Genomic DNA, 11840 nt, shown 5'->3' on the forward strand with positions numbered 1-11840 from the left:
GGAAAGAGTTCTACCCAGTTAATACACAGACTGGGAAAAGCCTATGACTTGTGGGTGGAGGTTGCTGATGCCAAGACCTTGGCTGACTTCAAGGCCCTGATGTGCATTTACCGGTTCCTGACTCTTCTTCCTGAGTACATTAGGTGCCCCCAGGTGGACAAGAGCCCTTCTACCCTTCGAGAAGCAGGACAGTGGGTGGAGCGACTGGCTGAAGTCTATGGAGGGCAGAGGTACCACACTAATCGGGACTGGCATAAGAGGGAGTTTTCGAAGTCCCCAGCACAGAAAGCAGCTGGAAGTAAAAGGACAGCCATCCCAGGAACAGCATCCTGATTCGCCAAATGCTGGTGTGCAGTTGTCGACAGGAGATCCTGCCCCCCCCTCCCGGTCTATGTGGTGGTTCTTTAAGAGGTGTTCCTGGTGCAGGAGCAATGGATGGCCATTCTTTGTGCTTCCTCTGTCTGGGGGAAGTGCACTGGACAGATTCCTGTGTCCATTGCTCACAATTTTCTAAGCAAACCAGGAAAAATCAAGCAGCGAGGCTCCAGGTAGCATTACTAGAATCCTCCTTGGCCCCTTCCAAAATGGCCAGCAAAACTTTTACCATTGGAGAAAAAGGCAAATTGACCTTGGCACCAAGAAGGCATATTGTACCTCCGAGCCAGTCCTCGCATACCTCGACTAAACTCCACCTGACATAGGAATGTCGGTGTATGATGCAGGCTTTGGGTTCTATTAGGATAGTCAGCTTCAGGCTCTACACTCCAGTTCAGTAAATCAGACAAAAGTACTTTTATTATAAAGAAAAGGCAAGGCAACCTTGATTAACAATACTTATAGGACCAAAGGAAAATTCAATGTCCTTCAGTGGTTCCCAAAATACAAACAGTGATTAAAATCAGCTGAAAGGTAGGAAAAATCCTGCCCAAAAGACGCGTGCTTCCCTCCCCCCGCCCCACGCCCCACCTTTTTGGCTTTTATCCTTGGAAGGATCTGTTAAGATGCTACCCCTTGCTCTATCCAGTCCAGCTATTAATTAAGATAGCTGTGCAGCTCTTGCAAAGCTAAGAACCAGGCAGTTCCTGCAGTGACTTGCAAGGTCGATCCTCCCCCTCCTGCCTTCATTCGGTTCTTCAGTGTTGCTGTTTTACACACAAGCTGGTCTTTTCCTTACTGTTGGTCCCCCAAGACATCGGGGTCAACCTCCAAATTGTTGTTGGCTTCTCTCGCTAAGAAGAGTAAAAGGGAGAGAAACCACAAGTTGGGCAAACGCAAGGAACTGCAGACAGGCTGATACCAAAAGTCCCCGAGCCCCATTTCTGGCTCCGCGACTCACAAACATGCCACCTCTGACAAATCTCTGATGCCAGACCCGACGATGGTTCTGCCTCTTTAACTTCTCAACTCAGTGATCCATTGGGTGAACTCTCCAGTATTGAAAACCTTGGCAACCACTCATCCACTTCACTTTTCAGAGTCAAAGACAGAGCACAACACACCTCTCGCTCCAGGTTGACGAGCAGAGAGACCTCCCCACGGGTATCAATGATCAACTTTGATCACTGACATCAATTCCATGACACCTGCTCGGATGCCTATCACTCCAAGCCTCATCACCATCCGTCCTCTCTTCGACGTCAAGACTATCCAACACAGGATGAGGGAGCATCATTCTGGTGGCCGACTCCTTCCCAGATGACTCCCTGGGACCAGAAGCAGCCCCAATACCTTTACAGAGCTTACCCTCTCCAACCAACCTTCCCTTAGCTTCAAATGAGGGGACCTCCAGACCGGGAACAGCATTCTGTTCTCTCTCACTACTCCAAGTCTCCTCACAGATCTGTGGAGCCACTGGTAACTGCGTCCTCTGGGCTATCAGTCCTGAAAAGAGACTGGCGCAGGCCCAGAAGCTCTTTCCTGGGGAGACAGCTAGGTGACCACAGCATTACTCCATGGACCCTTTAGTCGGACTCGGAACCCTCAGGTGCTGAAGATCTACATGGCGCCTCTGGTGCTGACTCTGACAACAGCAACTCAGAACAACAGACCCCACATTCAGGTCAGTTTTCACCTGTACAGATGAATGAAGACCTACCCATCTCACCCTCCAAGGACCTCATCCTATAGAGACGTGGTCTTTCCATCATCCAGCCACAACCAAAAGTGACAGACCTGGTGTTTGACATAGTGCTGTTGGACACCTCTACTGCCATAGCCCTCCCTATGATATTGGTCATGCTCTAGGCAGCCAAGGTCCCTTTGAATAAACTGGCGACAATATCTGTCTCCTCAAGATTCCTGGACCACATGTATAAAATGCAAGAAACCAGGGCTGAATGCTTATTTTGTCATCGTAAACTCAACTCCTTGGTGGTAGCAGACAAGGAGGGGAAGAAATTGCACTCCTTCAGCAGCAGCTGCTCCTTCAGGTCCAGGTCATGGTCTCGGCATCCATCTAACAGACCCTCTCCAGATCAACCGTGGAGAGCTCAGTAACCACAGAATGGCCACAGGCCATCGTACAATGCCAAGACCAAATTCTCTGGAGCACAGCAGTTGTCCAGACCGAAGGCCCTCAGAACCTCCAAACCGGGGCCTTTGACTCTCTTGCCCTCAGTCCACCAGAGCCACTGCTGACTACCCACCAACCCTGCATCTTGCCCACCGCCTCTACCCCTTCTGTCATCTTAGAAATGTATCACATTGGACAATTGGGTCCTTTCTAACATCACACAGAGGGCTGTGTGAAAGAATTTGCTCAGTTGCTACTCCATGGTTTGTCATCAAACCCCCCCCCCCAATCGAACATCATCTGGGAGGAAGTGAAGTCTGTTTTGGAGAAGCAGGCCATAGAGCCAGTGTAGCTTCTACTTCCAATATTTCACTGTTCCCAAGAAAGATGGCAGCATTCGACATATCATGGACTTGTTCAGGAAAACAATGGTGGTGGTTGCAGCTTACATCCGTCTCCAAGGCTTCATCGTCTTTCCCCATCGTCTCCAAGGCTTCATCGTCTTTCCCCATCGTCTAGACGATTGGCTCCTGGTGGTTGACTCAGAGGAACGCCTCCTGGAAAACATCACAAATACCCTGGCATTACTACAAGACGTAGGACTGAAGGTCAACCTCAAAAAAATCCAATTTTACCCTGTCCAGATGGGTCCAGTTTATCGGGGTCCTCCTCAACTCCAGGTCCTGCAGGGTGTTCCTGCCCCCTCAGAGGGCATGTGCAATAGTAACCCTGTTTTGGCAAATCAAATCACAACAATTCACAAGAGCGATCTCTATCCAACGTCTGTTGGGCCTCATGGCGGCTACCATGGTCATTCTAGTTTTTGCCAAGCTTCAGATCAGGACCCTCCAACTCTGGTTCCTCAGACACTTGAAACTCTTCAGACATTCTCAGAACAGGAACCTTCATCTACCACAGTATGTGCCCTACTCCCTATCCTGGTGGGGGAAGGAACACAATCTAGTACAGGGTGCCCCATTTCAACCTCCCTCCTTCACAGAGACTCTAACCATGGATGCTTCTCTCTGGCATTGGGGAGCACACCTAAGGGGCATGTGTGTGGGAGCAGAATGGGACCCCCATCAGCACCATCACCACATAAGCTATCTGGAGCTCTTGGCCATCAAATTTGCTCTCCACTCCTTCCTTCCTGCACTGCAAAAGAAGGTAGTGTCAATACTCACAGACAACACCACTGTTCTGAGCTATATAAACCGCCAAGGGGGGATGCTGTCCAGGAAACTGCCATCTGGCACTTGATCTGTGGTCCTGGTGCATGATGCATGAAATCCACCTGGTAGCCACCCATCTCTCGGGCGCACTGAACATCCAAGCAGATCTCAGCAGGGGAGAGGCACTGCTGTACGAGTGGGAGATAAGTTGGACTTACTTACAACCAGTGTTCAACAAATGGAGTCAAGCACCAAGAGATGTCTTTGCGAGAAGAGCAAACAAGAAATGCCCAGACTTCTGCTGCAGGGGGGGCACAGACCCACTGTCTCTGGGGGATGGTTTCCTCTATCCCTGGAACCACAGATTCCTTTTCCGCTTTCCCCCCATCCCACTCATCACCAAAGTTACCAACAAGATTCTGTGAGAGTGAAACCAGACTGTATCCTAATCACCCCATGGTGGCCACCACAAGCAAGGTTTCCCCTACTACTCCAGCTATCCTGGGGAAATACCACTTTCCACCAATTCCAACAACAGCCTGAGCTAGCTGCCGAAAGGACAATCATAAGAAGATCAAGGAGCCGGCTGTGAGAAGAGAGAACTGAGTAACAGCAGCCATTATGAAATCAATTACACTAGCACTTTATTATGCTGTGTGGTCTAAATGGTTTTAAAATTGTTTTAATTTATTTATACATTATGTTTTATTGTAAACTATGTGCTGATTTTATGTAAGCCGCCCTGAGTCGGCCTTAGCTGGGTAGAAATTTAATACAACTACTACTACTGCAGACCTCCTCCTTGCCCTGTACGGCAGGGTACTCTGCCATGATGTTCCTCATCTGAAACAGCCTTGCGGATCACCTCAGACTCTTTTCTGAGAGGGTGTGGGAAGTGATGGTGAGCAGCTGGAAGCCCTTGCCCAAGAAGTCTTAACACCTACAAATCGAACAAATTCATGACCCACATCGGGGGACTGGGGATGCCCCCAGGCAGGGCCAGTCTTTCCCTGATTTTTAACTACTTGCTCACCCTTCTTGATGCAGGCATGAGCCACTCCTCTCTGTTTATCTTGCAGCCATATCGGCACACCACTGAAACGTCAGTGATTACTCCATATTTGCCCACCATGACACCAAATGGTTCTTGAAAGGCCTCCTTCACGTGTACCCACCAGTTAAAGGCCCAACCCCAGCGTGGGACTTGCCTCTAGTCCTCCAGAGTCTGATTGTCTCTTGTCAGAATGTGATCTTCAACTCTTAGCCTGGAAGACAGCTTTTCTAGTCACCATAACTTTGGCCAAGTGGGTTGGCGAACTCCTGGCACTGTGATGTGACCCATCTTATCTCCGTTTCCATGAGGAAGGGGTCTCGTTAGCACCTGACATAAACTTCTTGCCCAAAGTAGTGTCGGAATTCCATCTACAAGCTGACATCACACTGCTGACCTTCCTGAACCCCAAAGATGATACTGAGAGACGTTTCCATTCTTTGGATGTCTGGAGGGCTCTCCTGTTCTACCTAGATAGGACCAGAGCTATTTGTCAAGACCCACAACTCTTCACCTCCTGTGCTGGACAGAAAGGCCCAGAGACCGTCAAAATGGATAGTTGAGACAATCAAGTTATGTGACCTCTTAGCGAAACGCTCTCTGCTTGAACCCATCAGAGCATGCTCAGTGAGAGCGTTAGCCACATCCACTGCCTTCCTTAGAGGGATCCCTCTGCACTACATTTGTAAAGCACCCATGTGGGCGACACCTAACACATTTGTGAAGCACTATGCCTTGGACGTTCGTGCGAGACAGCAGACGACAGTGGGACGGTCCATTCTCCAAGCCAAGTATGACTGAGTAGCTGCCAGCACCTTTCTCCAGGTAGGCCAGAGCTTCCTATCCCATGGGTGTGATGCACAGAGACCATGAAGAAGATAAACAGGTTGCTTACCTGTAACCAGGGGTCAGTTGGAGCCGGAGCACACAGGAGCCGTGCTCCGGGAGTGAGGAGCCCAGGGGGTGGACACATGACTAAGCCCTGCCCCCTGCTCCCAGCAGCCCTCATTCGGGCTGCAAGGCTCCGGCGATGAGTGCCCCACGAGGGGCTCCTGCTGCGGGAAGTCATCGCCCCTCTGCTGGGCGGGGGCAGATCTGGTGAGTGAGCAGGTTGGGGGGCTCCGCTTCTGTGACGGGCCTGGGGGGGGCAGGAGTAACAAGCAGAGCCTTGCCACTTTGGTTTTGCTCAGCCCGGCTGCAGGTGGCTCATTGTCGCCTCGCCTCTTGGTGCACATCCGCCTCTCCAGCCAGCCTGAGCAACAAGCGCATGGGGAGCGGCGGAGGGCAGGGGCTGGGCTGCTAGTGTTGCCACTGAAAAGCACCGCTCTGCTGTTGAAGCGTCCCCATATCGAGTCCCAAGTCATGGCACGGCGGTGGTGGCGGTGCCCGAGACCTGGCCTCTTCCTCCTTGGCCCTTACCATTCGAGCCTGCCTCCCCAAAAGCCTGCTTTTCTCACCCTTCTGCAAGGAGCCGAGGCAGGGGAGGTGTGCATGGATTGTGCACTTTCCCGGCTGCCCTCGCAGGCGGGTGGCGTCGGGCTTTCTGCATGCGGCGCTCCGACCGTGGCCCTAACGCTGTCACTGGCATGTGCAAGTTGCTGCCGCCCGCCATCCATCTCAGCCCGCTGCCACTGCGCCTCCCACCCACCACTCCCCAGAACACTCTCTCTGACTGAGCAGCACGTGGCAGAGCAGTGCAGCCTGTGAAGGAGGGAGAGGGCAGCACGAGTGCGGGGTGCCAGTGGTCGGGCGAGTACTCTTTGAGGGGAGGAGGGCGGCAGGAACCAGGCTGTGGGCAACACATCTGCGTGGAGTTCTGCACCTCCAGGACACTGGGCTGCTCTCCTCTCCTTCCCTCCTCTGGTGCGGCTTGACTCTGGCTGCAAGACTTTTCCCGCTTCTTTCCTGCAAGACTTTTCCCTCCCCGCTCTCATACCCTCTCCGCCCCCTTCCCTGCTTGGCCTCTGTAGCAAACAGATCGGCTGAATTTAACTCTTTCACTGCTGCAGACCTACAAAAAAGGCTTCCTGCCCTTTCCCGTGAAGACCCCGTGGAAGGACTGGACTTCTGCCCGGCCGCAGTCAGCGGCGCCCTATAATGCAGCTCAGTGGGGCTGCTCTGGAGTCCCTCCACGCAGGGCTGTGCTCCCAGTTCCTTGCTTGAATTTTCCAAGTTCCTTCTTCATCCACCTCGTCTGAGGACTGGAAAACTCAATTGGGTGAGGTGAAGGGGTTAGACTTTTTTAAAATAAAGGAGCGTGGATTAATAGCTTCCTATTGCCCGGCAGAGAGAAAATGCTCAAAGACTGGCAGGAAGGGGCTGTCAGGGATGTTTTTTTTTTTTTTTTAAACGAAGGACACAGAACCTGGATTCCAAGAAAGGAGGCTGGATTTGGATCCCCTCCCCCCCACCCTTCAAGTGCTTGTTGTGTCCCCCGAAATAAACTCCCCGCTTGCAGCCCCAGAGAGAGAAGGGGCAAGAGGGAAATCCCTCCCTCCTTGGAAAGAGACAAGTGGCTGGCAGGAAAGATTGTGGAAGGGAAGGGGGGGGGGGAGACACCTCTCCTCTGCCTCACTGGCATCTAGGAGCAGGTGGGGAGGGATCTGTTCCTTTTTACATGGGGGGTGCATCTGAAGCCGCAGACTGGTCTTTGGTGTGGGGGCTGGGGGGGATTTGCTCAAGGGAGCCGCAGAGAAGAAAAGGGTCTGTGCTATTGCAATCTTGAGTATACAGTTCAAGCGTGTATCTGTAAACTGCAAACCTACTTTTGATTTATTGACATTCACTACAGAAATCTCATGCTCAGAGTTCTGAGCCTAGGGCCAAGGGGAAAACTTGAAATGGCTGGGCATTGCAACCTTTTGTACATAAGTTGCTTCATGTGCTGGTCAAGAACATGAGAAGGCACCATGACACAGACTGAAGTCTAAATTCAAAATCCCCAAAGGGGTGGCATGATAGAGGTTTACAAGATTATGCATGGGATAGAGCAGGTAGAGAAAGAAGTACTTTTCTCCCTTTCTCACAATACAAGAACGTGTGGGCATGCAATGAAATTGCTGAGCAGTCGAGTTAGAATGGATAGGAAGTATTTCTTCACTTAAAGAGTGATTAATGCATGGAATTCACTGCCACAGGAGGTGGTGGCGGGATACAAGCATGGACGGCTTCAAGAGGGAATTGGATAAACATATGATCCATCAGTGGCTATTAGCCACGAGGTATAGATAGGAACTCTCAGTCTGGGGCAGTGATACTCTGTATTCTTGGCGGTTGGGGGGGGGGAACAGTGGGAGGGCTTCTAGTATCCTGCCCCTACTGGTGGACCTCCTGATGGCACCTGGTATTTTTGGCCACTGTGTGACACAGAGTGTTGGACTGGATGGGCCATTGGCCTGATCCAACATTGGCTTCTCTTATGTTCTTAGCATGTGCACACATCTTCACATACATTGAAACAGATTTCCTCAAATTTACATGCAGGTAGGGTGAGTTAGTTGTCAGGAAGAGATTATTAGAGTCAAGATGAATAAGTAACTGAGCAATAAAAATAGCAACACTGGAATAACAATACAGTAGGATGTGTAAATTGCAGTTCTCTGCATTGGACAAACAGGTCAAACCCTACACCAAAGGATAAATGGACACAAATCTGACATCAAGAATTGCAAAACTGAGAAAACTGTAGGAGAACTACTGCTGCAAAAGAGACTATTTGGTTTGGCAGTTATATCAATTGAACGATGTGCGAGTTGTGCAAAGAGAGCAGAGTGTCATCCTGCACACTGCTGTCTCTGCATTATTGGCTGACATGAAGCTGCATTTGACTGAGTAAGACCCCTTGGTCTGTCAGGGTCTGGGTTGTCTGCTCTGACTGGCAGTGGGTCTCCAGGATTTCAGGGAAAGGTATTTTGCATCACCTCCTACCTGATCCTTGTTACTGAAGGTGCCAGGGATTGAACCTGGGTCCTTCTGCATGCCCAGCAGATACTCTGTCATGGAGCTATGACCTCTTCCCTTAAACGGGTTCAACAAAAGACTTTTAAAATTTCCAGAGACACTTTAAAATTTTCTTTTGCCCTGTGTGCAGCCCAGAAAGAACATTGGCAAGAAATGTGCACTCTGTACGTGTTCATGCTGTTCATTTTGCTGTTACTTAAAATGGTGTGGTACAGTTTCAAAGGGACAACTAACTGGGATGTATAAAAGGAATGACAGGATTGCCCATTGGGAACAATGGGAGAGACTTGAAGGCCTGTTGGAGATAATGGGAGCCAGGAATGTCAATTGACTTGCATGGGCTCCACTGAAATACATTGCAGCACAAAAAAAGTTGCAAAGAAAATGTGGAATGGTTTTTCCATTAATGTCTTTGGACCCAGATAGGCTACTCTGGGACTTGAATGACAGCCCCCAGAGTGGAAAGACAGTCCCTAGGGGTGGAGCCTGAGCGGTGGGTGTTGCCTTCTGACACACTTCCAGTTATGTCAGGGTGTGTGGCATATGCAAATAAATTATGCTAATGAGCTCCTGCACCTCTTTTTCTATGAAATGACCCCTGCCTGTAGCTGATGAGTGGTCATCTGTGCATTCACACCACCCGCCTGACTTTCCCCTCTGCTGTCAGCCTCCACTTGTAAAGTTGGGGGTTACACAGCAGCCAGAAGGAACTGGCGGGATGTCTGCCCCCTGCTCCTGTATGTGGAAATTAAAACCTTAGGTCATGAATTTGGACTTAGTGACCTTCTGATCTGTCTTGTGTCCTTTGCACAAGATTAAAATGGGTCATAAAACTGCAGCTTAAATTGAGCTGTTGATAATACAGTTTTTGGGGATGTAATTCATTCAAAATATTGTCTAGTTGATGTACCTTCACCCTGAAGATGAGTCCTCTATATTCTGTACTTATTTCTGTTGGCTTGCTAATAGTTATGTATGCGTGGTTATGTTAGAGGAAGGCTTGAGCTACACAAGTGTTTTGAAACTGGATTTAATTAATAGTGCCATCTATTCCAGCATAGAATGTTTCATTTAAATTATGTTTCCGTTTTGTTTAGATTATGTTTTTAAAAGTTAGTAATCTCAGAACTGCCAGGAGGCACATATTTTTGTACAGGAAATTTTGTTAGAAAGTGCGTGTTCTGATGCTGTTAAAATCAAGGTAGAGGTCACATAAGCTTGTAAATATCTGGTATTTTGAGAGACAGAAATATTGAGAAAACAAAGAGCAGTAGACAAACAAGAACCAAGATGGTGCTACCTTAAGGCGGGGGAGATACTTGGAGGAGTTCTATATCTAATGAATCTACAGGGAACACATCTCTGTTACTGAAAAACTGATTAATTTTCACTGATCCTCCCTCCATTTCTCACCTGCTAGCACAACTGTCTAGTCTGCCTTTTGAGTTCTCTTTGCCATTAATGTAGTACGAAAACATCAGTTTGAAGCCTTAGTCAAAGAACTCCTCCTTGTGAAAAGCACATATGCTGCATAATTTTTGTGGCAGGTTGTTTGTTTAAACCACTGGTTCCCAAAGTGGGCAATACCACCCCCTGGGGGGTGCTGGAACTATCCAGGTGCAGATCCGCAAACTGCATCTTTTTGTCTGCTTGAAGGTAGATTTACAGGGGGGTGCTGAGTACTTTTTTTTCCTGAAAAGGGGGCAATAGGCCAAATAAGTTTGGGAACCTCTGGAAACCATCAATTCTATCTTAACAATGTTTTCTTTTGTTCTTTGCTTGCAGAAGTGCCCCAGCTTCCCCTAACCATTCAGGAGTGCTGTCTGCTCACTCAAGTGGTGTGCAGACCCCAGAAAGCCTGTCAAGGGAAGGCTCTCCTGTTCCAATGGAGCCTGAGCCAAGCACTATTCAGCCAAAGCTAGCAGTGATTCAAGAGGCACGATTTGCACAGAGTGCACCAGGTGAAATTTTCATACAGTGCTTTTGTATTTATATAATACAGTCTATATATCTAATAATTTATTTATTTATTTATTTATTATGGGATTTCTATCCCGCCCTACCCAGTGGCTCAGGGCGGCTAACAGCATATAAATACTAAAACAATAAAATACGTTTTTTAAATACAATAAAAACTGGTGCTTCAGTCTATATAATCTACAGGGGCGTGCTGAAGTCTGGCCCCCATCTGCAGAGATCTAAATCCATGGATCAGGGCCACACAGATGCTAAAGAGATTTTTCTGCAAACTTGGAGCCCTCCCCCCTTTTCAGAAAATCTGAAATGTTAAAAAAATACATTGGAGCATCTAACCCCACCCCAATAAAAGAGTGCCCCTGAGCCAGTAGCTGAGGAATTGGGTGGGGAAGTGCAGCAGTTCTCACACACACCCTACCACTGAGCTGGAAATGAGGGAGCCAGGCCTGGCAGTGATGGCAATGAAGGGAAAGGACACTCCCCCCCCCCCAGTATCATGGGTTCTCCACTTGTATTATATAATATTCATGATATATGTTGAAAATTGAAATAGATGTGCTGAAAGGCTAATAATCTTTTAGTAGTTGTTCAAGTTAAATTACATTTATAGCAGACTAGCCTGATACCCATGCTTCACTACGGTATATAACTTCCCTAAATCCAGTTATAATACTGATGATGTAATGTTTGAAATGTAACATTTGTTGTAGGAATTCTAATGGAGAAGATTGTAGTGTAAACAATGAAGTGAGACATACATTTTTTTTCTCTACTGAAGGACCTCTCTGTAGACTGCTGGGGTGGGCTCCCTCATGGCTTTAAGCACCCTGCAACTGCTGCTGCACCTGACAGACAACCGCCTTTTAGGTGTAGGAGGTGGGGGGGAATGTGTTGGAAGCCATCAGAGAGGCTGGGCCAGCAGCATCGCTAAGGTGATCCTGTTGGGGCGGCATCCCTGATGGATTAAAGTACCCTGGTCCTGCTCCTACACCTGACAGACACCCGATTATGTTTAAAGGCATCAGGGAGGCTGGGCCAGCAGCAGGGCTAAGGCAATCTTGCTGAGCAAACTTCCCCCCAACAGGGGGAGGGAGGAGGAGTATTAGAAGCCACTGTGGAGGCGGGGCTGGCAGGATCACTAAGGGGTTACTGCTGGGGAAGGCCCCCT

At 49.0% G+C, this 11840-nt stretch overlaps 1 protein-coding gene across 1 annotated transcript in view; it reads left to right on the forward strand.

Annotated features, from left to right (window-relative positions):
• The window catches only part of FOXK2 (forkhead box K2), a 72428-nt gene that overhangs the window by 44380 nt on the left and 16208 nt on the right, over positions 1 to 11840 (forward strand). The window contains exon 6 of the mRNA XM_015424880.1: positions 10481 to 10656. Within this exon, the coding sequence (XP_015280366.1) occupies positions 10481 to 10656 (176 nt within the window). The remainder of the gene's footprint in view (positions 1 to 10480; positions 10657 to 11840) is intronic.

The sequence above is a fragment of the Gekko japonicus genome, unplaced genomic scaffold, assembly GCF_001447785.1.
Source record: "Gekko japonicus isolate JY-2015 unplaced genomic scaffold, Gekko_japonicus_V1.1 scaffold1387, whole genome shotgun sequence".
NCBI classification, from domain to species: Eukaryota; Metazoa; Chordata; class Lepidosauria; order Squamata; family Gekkonidae; genus Gekko; species Gekko japonicus.